This window comes from Athene noctua, chromosome 6 (genome assembly GCF_965140245.1).
Source record: "Athene noctua chromosome 6, bAthNoc1.hap1.1, whole genome shotgun sequence".
In the NCBI taxonomy this organism is placed as follows: domain Eukaryota; kingdom Metazoa; phylum Chordata; class Aves; order Strigiformes; family Strigidae; genus Athene; species Athene noctua.
In genome coordinates this window covers 17,886,139-17,898,610 of record NC_134042.1, presented here as the reverse complement: position 1 = coordinate 17,898,610, position 12,472 = coordinate 17,886,139, and the positions used below count along the sequence as shown (strand labels likewise).

The following is a 12,472-nucleotide window of genomic DNA, read 5'->3' as shown; positions in this document are numbered from 1 at the left end:
CCTTTGGAATTACTCAGCTAACTAGGAAGTTGGACAACTACTATCTCAGAGCTAAAATATACATTTTTCAGTGGAAAATTCAATAGGTTACATCTCGGTCAAAGAAGCAGGATAACTCACATTTAATTCTTACAAAAGTACTGTAGCATTTTAATGATTCAAAATGATAAAGATTTGGGTTTGTGATACCTAAAAATTATGCTGGTTTTTGTAGAATTGGGTATTTATTTAAAGGGAAAAATTAAAAACCCATGAAGCTATCTCTGTTATTGCTTGAAGTTCATATGATGTTCACATCTGGTTCTGATAAAAATCCAGCATAATGTATAGAGAATAGTTAAATGAGTCAGAAATTAGTCATAAATGTTGTTGCTCCTTTAGTTGCATTGTAATTTTCATGGTTTGTCACTCTAGCTTGATTTTCTTGTCAGTAGTCTTTTCATGTTTAAAGCCTTTAGTAAATGATGCCTAAGATAGTGAAGATACTTTCCCTCACAGCCAGAATATAGAAAGAATGACAATTTTTGTTTCAACTGGAGAATATTTGATAATCATATGTGTTTAATGAATTACAAGAGTACATGAAAATGTATTCTCTGAATAACTTTTGAGACTGGTAAATTAATAAATAATTATTAACTGTTCAGATAAAGTGATTAAGTAGTAGCTCAGTATATATGCATTACTGTTTTCAGTGCAATGTTGAAATAAGTTACAAAATATGTAAAAGCATAGAGGTTTTTTAAGTAATTGTTGTGATAATTACTGACTTTCAATAGGTTATATTACACCAAGAAGGCCATATGGATGATGGTCTAACCTTACAAAGATGTCAGCACGAGGAATCCCAGGCTGCTCGAATCATTCGCAATACTACCAGCTTGTTCAGCCAATTTATAAGGTAGTTGTTACCATCTTTTATACAATCATTCTTTGTTTGTTTTTTAATATATTCTGAAATGTAATAATTTCTCTAACAGAATCCTTATTTCCTGCTTTCAAGTATTTGTATTTAGAAGCTATTAGCAATATATTTTTACCAATTTGTTTGTGATTTTGTTGAATAATGCCATTAAATAGATAAACCATCTTATTTAAAATTATTTACATGAAATCCAATACCTTGAAGCCAGAAGCAAACTGGATCATAATCCAAGTTGAAGAAAACATGCTAAATGATCTTAAGTGTAACTCCATTAGTGAGTATACAGTAGCTAGAATTTCACAATATTCATAAAAGGGTTCTTATTTTTCTTGGTAGACCAAGTATTATAGCTACCTCTATTAAAATTTGTCAAACTAACTGAAATGAATATTGATGCCTAATACTGTTTGGGTCTAAAATATGATGGGAAACCATAGCAGCCCCAAGTCCATGCAAATAAGCAATAGAAGGAAATACAAAATAGTACATGTCTGGAAGGAGAATACCAATTTATTGTCTGCAAAATCTGTACCGAAACATTTTACCTATACCTTTTTAATCACCTATCCTGTTGATCCTCGTACTTTTCTGTCACCATCCTGATAATATCTGGAAGACCTAAAGATCGGAGGAGAGGCAGTTCTCTCTGGTGAACTCTATGCAGTGTTACAGGTTATGCGCAGTAACAACAATTAGGACAGAAGGCTAAGGGGCTGCTGAGGGGGTAAAAGGAATAACTTCCTAACTCCTCTCTCTCAGCAAAATTATTATGTGAGCCTTCCTAAATCTTCTGTTTAAACCAACACATTTATTTTCAGTGGAATGGATTTATGGGTATTCAAAGTCAGTAAACATCTCAGCAGAGGCAGTGACTATATCTGATTTTAAGGATTAATTCAAGTTGTGATTGAAAGACTTCAGAACAGTCAGTAGAATTACCTTCTGAATATTATTTATCTTTCAAATCTTTGCTGAGCTCTAGAGGGTAATGCAGTTAGTAATTACACCTCAGTAAGAATTGTCTGAGGTTGAGCTGTTCACCTAACTGTATAATAGAATTCAAAAACTGATATGGAGACAGTGATGACTATTTTCACAGATCGAAACACCAAAGCCCTTGGATACTTGGGCATTGTGAAACATGCAATATATGCGTACCCTAAGCGTGGAGTCAGTACTACAAAGAATATTAGGAAGTCAAGGAATTAAAACAATTTCATATGACACCAGACTTGCTCTGTCACAATCTTGATTTATTGAGAAGATTATATAAAGAGCTGTACTTGTTAAGTAGTTGCCTAATATCCTTGCCACACATGTGGCAACGTAATTTTCATGGAAAAATACAATCTTGGCCAGTAGCAAACCCAGTGTGTTGGACATGAATATTATTTAAAACAGCTTATCTAAATTTGTATGTTGCTGACTGAAGAGCCTTTACATCCTCAGGAGATGTTGAATCTTAATAAACCATTGAAAAAAATGAGCATGAAAAGATACTCTTTATCACATTTCATCCCCAGTTTGGTTTTCTGGATTCAAGACTGTATTTAAACAATATTATTTATGAAATAGATTTTCTGAATCAAAATTTGGCTAGCTTTCACCATATTAATGCACTCACTTCAGCTTAAATTTTTCCAGTCCTCTTGAAGTATATATTGTGCTTAAAAGGGTTTGTTCTACTGCTTTGTCTGATCTGGCTTCGTACAGAACTGTTCAGAATGTTTTCTGTCATTTATCAGTTTGGTTTAATTTTGACAGACCTTCATTACCATAAGCTTGAGACATGGAAACAGTTGTAAACTGATTGTTCTGATGCGGGCTTTAGTATTCAAATAGTGAAGGGAAGTATCATGAAAACTGTCTTACATATGTGGTTGTATTTGACTTTTTGAATAATACACTTAGCTGTGTTAGTTTGAAAATACGGGGCATTTTGAAGCATAACTTTATTATGCTATTTCTTTTGTTACTTTTGTTCCCCTTCTTTTACTTCTTTAGAGTAAATGGTTCATGACATTTATCTTGCATACTAAACTTACATGATAATAACTCTTTAACAAGCAGCAAGACAAAGATCTTCAGTGAAAGCTCCATGTTTCCTTCACTATAGCTCTTCCATACAATATGTTTTTGTCTGAAGATTTTTAGGGTAAAATACAATTCTGTGTCAATGCATATTCATTTAAAATTGCTGAGATACACAATGGATAAGGACACACAATTAAATCAATCAGAATGTATGTAGTACTGAAGAAACTATTTTTTCATAGTGCTTGGCAGTTTTAATTATGATGATCAAGTGGTCTTCCTTATGTTACTGCCTAATAGATGAAAAAATAAAGAAAAATTAGTTTATATTTAAGAATTTTCTTCCACAGAACCCGCCATATGAGACTGCATTTAAAACATTACTTCTCCAGTATCACAAGGGACTACACTACTCCTTTGTATTTCTTGCGCTGAGAATATCAAAACAGCCAGCTCTGCCAACAATCAGCTCTCCCTGGATTACACTATTTATAATAGTGAATCAGACACTGAAAAATTGGATTGTCACCCAAGATTGAGCAAATGCTTGAACAGGAAAGAGACATTATTTTACTGACAACTGGGATTCCTTGGAATGCTTTATGATTTTAAATCCCACCCTTCTTTATTTCTGATATAGAGTTGATACAGAAGACCTAATTAATGGTTAGAATTACCTGTTATTTTTCTAGAAGACTGGGGATGTACATCTTCAACAACTGCTACTATTTTAGTCCATCTGCACATTACACCTATATCATAAATAGGATTTAAAGTATGTAAACAAAATCTGTTATTGTAAGAAAGGACTTCAGTGCATCTTTCATCTGTTTCATCGTTTTGCTGACTTACTTTGTTTCTTCTGCTCACTATTTCAGTATTTTAAATCATTCTCTACATCAATGCAGAAAGGGAAACATGATTCCATTTCAGGAAGCTCTGAGTGCTGGACACCCAAACAATAGATGTTTGAATGATTTGCAATTCAGATCAGCTGTTGCTCATACACATATATCATATGTATAACAAGACTTGATTTAGATACCAAGAGAAAATAGACTGCCACATAATACTGTAAATTACAGTGGGAAAATGAATAATGCTGCCTGTCTTTCTCATTGTTTTCTGTAGTGGAAACAACAGAACACTGTCCCCCACTGCCCTGCCTGTTGAGGAGATGGCTCAGACTCTGCAAGACCTGATAACTTACTTCCAGCTTCCCGAAGAAGACCTGGAACATGAAGATAAGCAAAGCAAGCTTCGATCACTCAAAAACAGACAAAATCTATTCAAAGAAGAGGTACCAAGAAATCGTATTTTAATTTTGTTTATTGTGTCACAAACATTGAGAAGAACCTAAGCATTATCATCTAGATGCATGCATATGATTTATAATATAAAGTTCCATAGCTGACATATATACATATTGTAATGCCGTATGATAACTTGCTCTTACATATTTTTCACTTCCACGCTTGTCACAGGCTACAAACACACTCTCATAAAATTCGGTCTCAATACTTCTGAACATCTTTACACAGATGTCATTTTTAAAAGAAAGGGTTGTGACAAGAGATTTCTTTTTCTCCCTGTGAAGTTCCACATTCTACATACCCCAAACTAATAATAAAGCTTGGATCAATGATAAGTGATATTTCTGATATCTTTTCTGTCCACCAGGGTGTGAAACAGGAACTTTTTATCTCTAGAAACTGGAAGAATGCTAGTTTTAGACAAGGATATGTGTTACATAATTGTAGAATTGCTCCTCTCTGAAACTGGAATAATTACATTTCTGTATAAATAGGAAGTATATTTTACAGTGGCTTTAGACATGTTGGGATTGCTTGCGGGTTTTCAATACCATTTTAGTCTCCAATTGAACTGAAGTTAAAAATCTATTCTAGTATTTTAACTTGTTTGGTTTATCAATATTTTGTTAGGTAGTAAAATTTCCACCTTTTTTAATCAATAAAAATTACTTTGTACATAAATTTAAAGTGTGGGTTTTTTCCCGTGTAAGGAAGATTTTAAGTAAAAACTAGTCTGTTCACAAAAATTATAAAAGCCATTATTGTCAGATTGTTTATTCCTTACTTTTTATAATACTTAGCTGATTAAGGAACAGTATAGAATCATTCTCTAAAACAGAAAAATACATTTTCAAATCTTGTAAGACATTAAATCTAGGGTGATGCAACTTTTAAATGTATACAGGAAAAAATCTTTTCAAATGACAACAACAAATGCTTTTTCATGTAGAGTTTGCTTTCCTCTCTGTCATGTGCATTTAGGGAATGCTGGCACTAGTTTTGAATTGCATTGATCGCTTAAATGACTACAACAGCGCAGCTCATTTTGCAGGAATTACAAGAGAAGAACATGGTACAGCATGGAAAGAAATTTTGAATCTCCTTTACAAATTGTTAGGTAAGTTCTTCAATAATCTACTAATGTGAAAAAACAGGATATGTATTTTTATATTCTGCTTGCTGCTTCACCACCAAAGAATACTTTGTGTGTTATTTGTTCTATCATGTAAATTACAGAATTTCTTACCTATACTTAACTGATATTTATCAGTGATACTGATATGCTAATAAATACTGATATTTATCATGCCATGCTTTCTAGAGTGTACTGCTTCTGTGTTGTAATAGGGCCAAAATTATAGAGTAGAAGTATGTATATGTTTATTTCTTTAAATCACTAATTTGATACCTGAGTTGCGTAATTCCTCATATAGGAGACTCATGTCTTTTGATGCAGTTTAAATACTTTGTAATTTCAGAACAAAAAAGTTAGCTCCAAACCACAATAAAATACGGAAGTTGACAGTCAGGACAAAACCTAAACAAACCAGGGGGAGTGCTTTGAGGCATGAGGTTCACATAGCACAGACATGCAGATGCTTCTGGTGAAGTCTTGTAATTGCTTTAGAAAGTAAAGAGATACCATTGCCTGCATCTTACTAGAGTCCTGTAAGGATGAAAATGAATGCTTTAGTGCTATGTAGACCTTTTCAGATTTTGTCTTGCAGGTACATCTTGAACATATTTGTTCTGATGTAATAAATATTAAGTTAATGCTTCACAATAAAAATCCCTGACAACTGCATATAAAAGGCACCTTTTTTTTTTTTTTTTTTTTTTTTTTTTTTTTTAACCTAAGAGCAGTAATAACTTCTGGAAGAAACAAACTCAGTATTACTTGAATGCTGATGAACTTTCAAAGTGTAGCCAAATAACATTGTGCTCTGCACTGATTAGGACTAAAAGCTATCCGTTCTATAACACATTTTAATCAGAAAGTTAAAGAGCAGTACACCCAACCTGCACTTGAGTTTAAACTTCTGCATATGATCTTCCCATTCACTGGTAGGAAGAAATAGAAAAAGAAGTGTTTCAACTTCTCGATCATGACAGTGCTTGACATATGCATCAAACAAGGGTGGTGGATAATTACTATTTAAATTTACCAATAAAATAAAACATAAATAAAACATATTTTTGCTGAAATTCTTGCTTTTCCAGTAGATCCCTGTCAACTTCAAAAACTACATGCTATTTCAAAGTTATGTCAGTTGCTGATATTCATATTAATGAAAATCTTAATTCTTTATTACTCTAACATATTTAGGATTTATCTGTTTATCATTTTGCAAAGTTGTTATAAGAATTGTGTTAAAACATAATATTGGTCATTTAAAAAGGAAATCTCCTGTTATAAAATTAAACCTTGTGGGTTTTTTCCAGCTGCTCTCATTCGTGGCAACAGAAACAATTGTACTCAGTTTTCAAGTAACCTTGATTGGCTAATAAGTAAATTGGACAGATTAGAATCGTCTTCAGGTGAGACTTATTTTTATTAATGTAAATCAACTATCAATGCACCATACACAGCTGTCTTGCATTATAAATGTCAGAGCAGTTTTCCTTTCAAACAGCATGCGTTAGAAAGCAAGTACAGTGTCTTTTCTTTAATTGAGAAAGTATTACATTTAAAGACATTTCTGTGGCATTTTTTGGTTCATACATTTGGGATGTGCAGTACCACATCCAGTCGGTGTTGAATGTGACTTTGGTGAATTAATGCATTGGGTCAGACAGTATCAAGACTACTGTCCCGTTGCTATCAAATAACGTCAGAGTTCTTTGTGTGCACAAGTACAAATAACAGAGAGAGAAGGGTTTGTTTTTCCTCTATGGAATGTTCAACAAAATACCAAAATACTATACAGTGCTCCCTACTAAAACCTTTTATCTCTCTCATTGAAAAGGAGGAGCTAAACCTGCATTTTTCTCAAGTGATTTTAAAATTGTAGCTATTTTCAAAAGAAATCGGAAATTAACAGTTTCATAACTTATGTCTAATGTGATTCACATGATAGTCATATCAATACCCTTTAAAAGTGTTTTCATTCTCTTCTTAGGCTAGAGAAAAGATAGCATCTCTTAGATACTGTGTTATTTACTGAGCTTTTAGATTGTGTTCAGTTGGGCAGATGACTTAATGACAACATTATTTCTGTGGCCTTTGTACAGGTATTTTGGAAGTGTTGCATTGCATCTTGATTGAAAGCCCAGAAGCTTTAAATATTATAGCTGAGGAGCACATCAAATCCATTATTTCATTGCTGGATAAACATGGGCGCAATTACAAGGTATGTTTGGAAAAAATAAGGATGTATTGATAATCTTACAATAATTTGTGGAAAAATAACAGATGTCTACATGGAAATACATGATTCTAGTACCTTTAAAGAAATAAAATAACCTTGAAGTACATCTGAAAATTGTTTTGTTGAGTTAAAAAAATGTGTAATAAATAATTGCTTTTCAGTTTCAAATACAGAAAATATGTAGGACAAGCAAATAGTTAAGAAATATTGATAATCAGTCAGAACTTTGGATTTGCTGAGAAAATGAAGCATTCTGCAGCTGTAAGCACGTGGGTAGAGTAGCTTGCTTTGTGATGCAGGGCTCTACAGAAGCAGTGAACTACCATTGTTCTACCTGCAGAAAGACAGAACTAAATCCTGCAAAGTCATTCCTAACTTGAGTAATAATAATAGTAGCAGAAAAGAGCAAGATAAAATGAGAAATTGGAAAAATAATCCAAATATCTGAAAACACAGGTGTTCAGAAGAAAGAAAAAAACCCCGACTTATACCAGAAGAAATAATGGTGGAAATTAATTTAGACATCAATGTGCAATTTATTATGACAGAAGAAAGTGAACAGTTTCTGGCTGCAATCAGGATGACATCACAACTCAGAGGAGGATATAGTTTTATGTGTGATTTTCTGATGTGAGTTTCCTTCCTCAACATTTTATTTGAAAGACTGTTAACTTGGAGGAAGAATAAATAAAGTTCTAGTGAGATGAAATTACTGATTTACAGGAGGATGTGGAGAACGTAACCAACTATGGATATGAAAAAGGAGAGAAGTATTTTTAAGCATGGTTAAGGAGTACGAACCCATAGGAGTAGGCATAAGGAAAAATTTGAAATTACCGTGGTAAGTTTAGCTTACTATTTTTAGGTGTTAGCAAGATTATTGTGCTATGCCAGTCACCTGCAAAGAGAACCTCTCAGATGAAGCATCTTAATGTAGACCTCATAGTGAGAATTTAAAGCAGAAAAGGAAAATGTATACAGGAGAAGAATTAGACTGGGTAACGTATTTTGTGCATTTCCATTCGTATTGACTTTGACTAAGCATTGGTAAGTAATGAAGTAACGTGAAGTAGTGAATTTATTTGTTACTCTGGAAACATTATATCTTCTTTTTCTGCTAGGTTAGAAATCCTGTTGTGATTTAGGAAATAAGAAACAGTAATATTATTAACCAAAATTGTCCTGGAAATCATTGATTTGAAGGACTTTTTAAAATGAAAAGCCTTGTGTCAGAAATATGATCAGTGAGTGCATGGAGATTATTTAAATGGTTGATATGTAGATTCTGAGTTATTGATAATCACTAATGTTTATTAAGACACAACTGAGTACTGGTCAGAGTTTCTGTGGTTATTTAAGTTATTATCTCTGTCTTTCTGCTAGAGTTTTCTGCCCAATAACAGACATGTTAGGAAAATGCATGGGCTGGAACATAGCAAAGTTCACAATATAGCAGCTTTAAACTCCTGCTCTGGATGGTTTTGTGCTACTTCACTGGGCAGGGAGCAGGAGTAGCTAAAGTGCATGTTCTATTCTGCTGCTTCTTGTGTTGTACAACAGTTTGCAAAATGGTAATCAACAGTGTGAAGATGGTTCTTTGTCTTGGAGACGGTCTGTAAGGGTTTAGACCATTTGGGCTTATTGCTCAGTGATTGCTTGTCAGAGCTCAAGCACATCTTTAAGATTCTCTGGTTTTTAGCAAAAGTGTACAGCTCTGTCCCTCAGCATTAAACAACACTCCGTTACTGTGTTCTCTCTTCCAAACCCTTTTGCTCCAGTAATCAGTGGGAGAATTATGTCAATATCTTTCACTTTTCAGACTGTGACCAAAAAAAAAAAAAAGCTGTAATTTCTTTCTGAAATCTGGTTTTGCTTTATTGTGATTTCTTTTAAATATTTGTAATTTTAAAAATGAATGGTTTACTTGTTATATTGAAAACATGCTTTCAGAACAGATTCATATACAGTCTGAGAACTGCAGCTGAGAATTGTCCATTAATTTTGCTCAGAATGTTTTATGGGCTGCAGTAAATTTCTCAAAGAATTTAATTCTATATTTCAAATGTTTAATGAGATTTAATTACAAAATTTATAAAGAGTTGAAATACAGCTGTTCTAGCTCTGCTTTTTTTTCTAACTGAAATGAGAATAAGGAATTTCAAATGAAGATTTTTTTTTTTAGACATTTTGCAAACACTATGTTCTGAATTTGCGTTCCATGAATGTTTGATATCCTCAATCAGTAGTGCACAGACTACACTTGTTCCATATGTGTGAAAGGTATTTGGAAAATAATAGCGATAATGTGTATTATATTCCTTCCTTTAGGTCTCTTCTGAATATAAATTAAGCCAACAGCTGAATAATAGGATATGCAGCTACCTTCACCCAACTTTCTTCTGATCTTTTTTTTTTTTTTAAGGTTCTCGATGTGCTTTGCTCTCTCTGTGTCTGTAATGGAGTTGCAGTTCGTGCCAATCAAAATTTGATCTGTGACAATCTGCTGCCTAGAAGAGACTTACTCTTGCAAACACGTTTGATTAATGATGTGACAAGGTATAGTGACATGTTTCATTGTTATATTAGAAAAAATGGAACTTCCATGTCTTCAATCGTTAATTGAAGAAAATACTGTAACCTAAGACATTCCACAGTTTTCAATATTGAGACACACACTTTAGGAAGTGTTTATGTATTAACTTCTGAAAAACCCGTTTTACTTAAAATATGGCAGTTGTAATGGAAACTTGCTCAAATAGAAACTGCTAATTAATAGGATGGTCTGTTCTGAAATGTAAAGATGAAAGTTGCTTGTTTCTCACTCAAAACAGAGCATGGCTTTACCTAGTAATTATTATGGAGTATGCAAATATACGGTGAAGTACTTGTGTGTTTTAAGAGGGATTTGATTTCCTAGCAACCTCACTCCTGTTGTTTTGATTTTAGGAAATGATCTTGTTATTCCTCTTTTGACTATAAGTTTTTCAAAGCATGGAACCTGTACGTTAGAAGGTGATTCTACAGCAGCTTTATAAAGTCATAAAATTGGTCACTATTTTAAATATTATAAACAAAATGCTGACATCTACACTCTTACTGTATTTGCAAAGTGAATTTGACTATTATACAGCAATCTAATTCATATGTTACATTCTATGTTTACACTAACTGGCTTACATTTTCTTTTTTAGCATAAGGCCAAACATATTTTTGGGTGTTGCTGAGGGCTCTGCGCAATACAAGAAGTGGTACTTTGAGTTAATAATTGATCACGTTGATCCATTCTTGACGGCAGAACCCACCCATTTACGAGTTGGATGGGCCTCCACTTCAGGTTATGCCCCCTATCCAGGAGGTGGAGAAGGATGGGGAGGCAATGGTGTTGGTGATGACCTGTACTCTTACGGTTTTGATGGCCTTCATCTGTGGTCTGGTAAGTTCTTTGCTCACTTCCACTTATTCTTATATTTATAGTTACCTACCTTTGCCTTCGGTATCTGTATGTATATAGCATGCTGTTTTAGAGTGAGTTTCAGAACACCAGGATACCATGAAATTATTTAGAATTTCACATCATGCTTCTTGTGTGAGATTTTAGTCCATATTCAATTGTACCAATTAGGCTTTTTAGCAGATAGCTTCTGTTTTCATGATTTTGATCAAAAAATGGCATTTTCCAGGTCTAGATCAATATTGACTTAAGTCTATCTGTTCAAAATCAATGCATGTATTGATCTCACACATATTACTTACATATGGATCTACGTTTGCATTAGTCTTTCACTTTGTATCTACAGCTGAAGTAAAACAACATCATTATTCTCGTAGCTATTGATAATAAATTACATTGAAATAAATTTAATATAAATTTTGATAAGTAGTTTAATAAAATATGTTTGGCAATTAGAAATAAGAATTTCTATACTATTACCAACCTAAGTTGTTTTTAGAACAGAAATTTCTGTGGTGTAATGTCAAACTGAAAATCTGGTAGTTGCTCTGCTGTTCGAAAAACTATTTTTCATATTATTATCTAAAATAGCAGAAAAAAAATAGAGCTTTTCTAGGAATGCTTCTTAATATGTGTAGTTATCTAGGAAACTCTCAATTAGTACTGCAGTGAAGTGGTTATACTTGTAGTTTATAAAGAAGGGAGTGAATGGATGCCAGCTAATGCATATTTTGTGGTCACTTAAGGATCAGCGATGGTAAATTTGTGGTCTTATTAGCCATTCTTTTTCAAGTGAATTGAAGATGTTAGTGGGCTGCTTTAACGAAAAAGTGGAAGTGACTGCCCATGCAGTCAGGTAGATTTGAGTTAGAGCTCTAGAAGAGTAAAAGGAGTTTACAGGAGGGCTCGTCTGAAGTGTCCGAGTTTAAATAGTTTTTGTAATAATGTTATAGAGAATAACCACTGAGGAAAAAGAAGACAAGAATCTGATTAGGATGCTTTGGAGAGGGATTAATGAGAACCCTCTGGGGTGTATAGGTAGCTGGAAAGTGGCTTTGGAACTATAAGCAAGGCTGTTGCTTTTTGTGTGGTTATCCCTCCCACAGTGCTGTATCCAGGGAAAGGGAACTAGAACATACTCTATAAACAGACAGGTTTTGCTGTGTCCATGTATGTTCCTATAGAAACAAGCAGCAGAATGCTATTGACTAACTATAAGAGTCAAATGGCCACACAGGAAATGCTGATGATTGGTTTTGCTTTCTTAAAGTTCCTGAATGCTCTCTAAATAAGGAACATTTCAGAAGAAATAATGCATAAGGCTATAAAATAAGAAAATACTCAGGTAATTAGTTGTATACCCTTATATCATCTGCTATTT

The 12,472-nt window shown here is 33.5% G+C and overlaps 1 protein-coding gene across 1 annotated transcript in view; it reads left to right on the top strand.

The window, feature by feature from the left end:
- Positions 1 to 12,472, top strand: part of RYR3 (ryanodine receptor 3) — a 241,883-nt gene that overhangs the window by 85,486 nt on the left and 143,925 nt on the right. Inside the window, exons 12-18 of the mRNA XM_074909779.1 lie at positions 780 to 901; positions 4,091 to 4,259; positions 5,254 to 5,389; positions 6,715 to 6,810; positions 7,504 to 7,622; positions 10,063 to 10,196; positions 10,832 to 11,073. Of these exons, the coding sequence (XP_074765880.1) occupies positions 780 to 901; positions 4,091 to 4,259; positions 5,254 to 5,389; positions 6,715 to 6,810; positions 7,504 to 7,622; positions 10,063 to 10,196; positions 10,832 to 11,073 (1,018 nt within the window). The remainder of the gene's footprint in view (positions 1 to 779; positions 902 to 4,090; positions 4,260 to 5,253; positions 5,390 to 6,714; positions 6,811 to 7,503; positions 7,623 to 10,062; positions 10,197 to 10,831; positions 11,074 to 12,472) is intronic.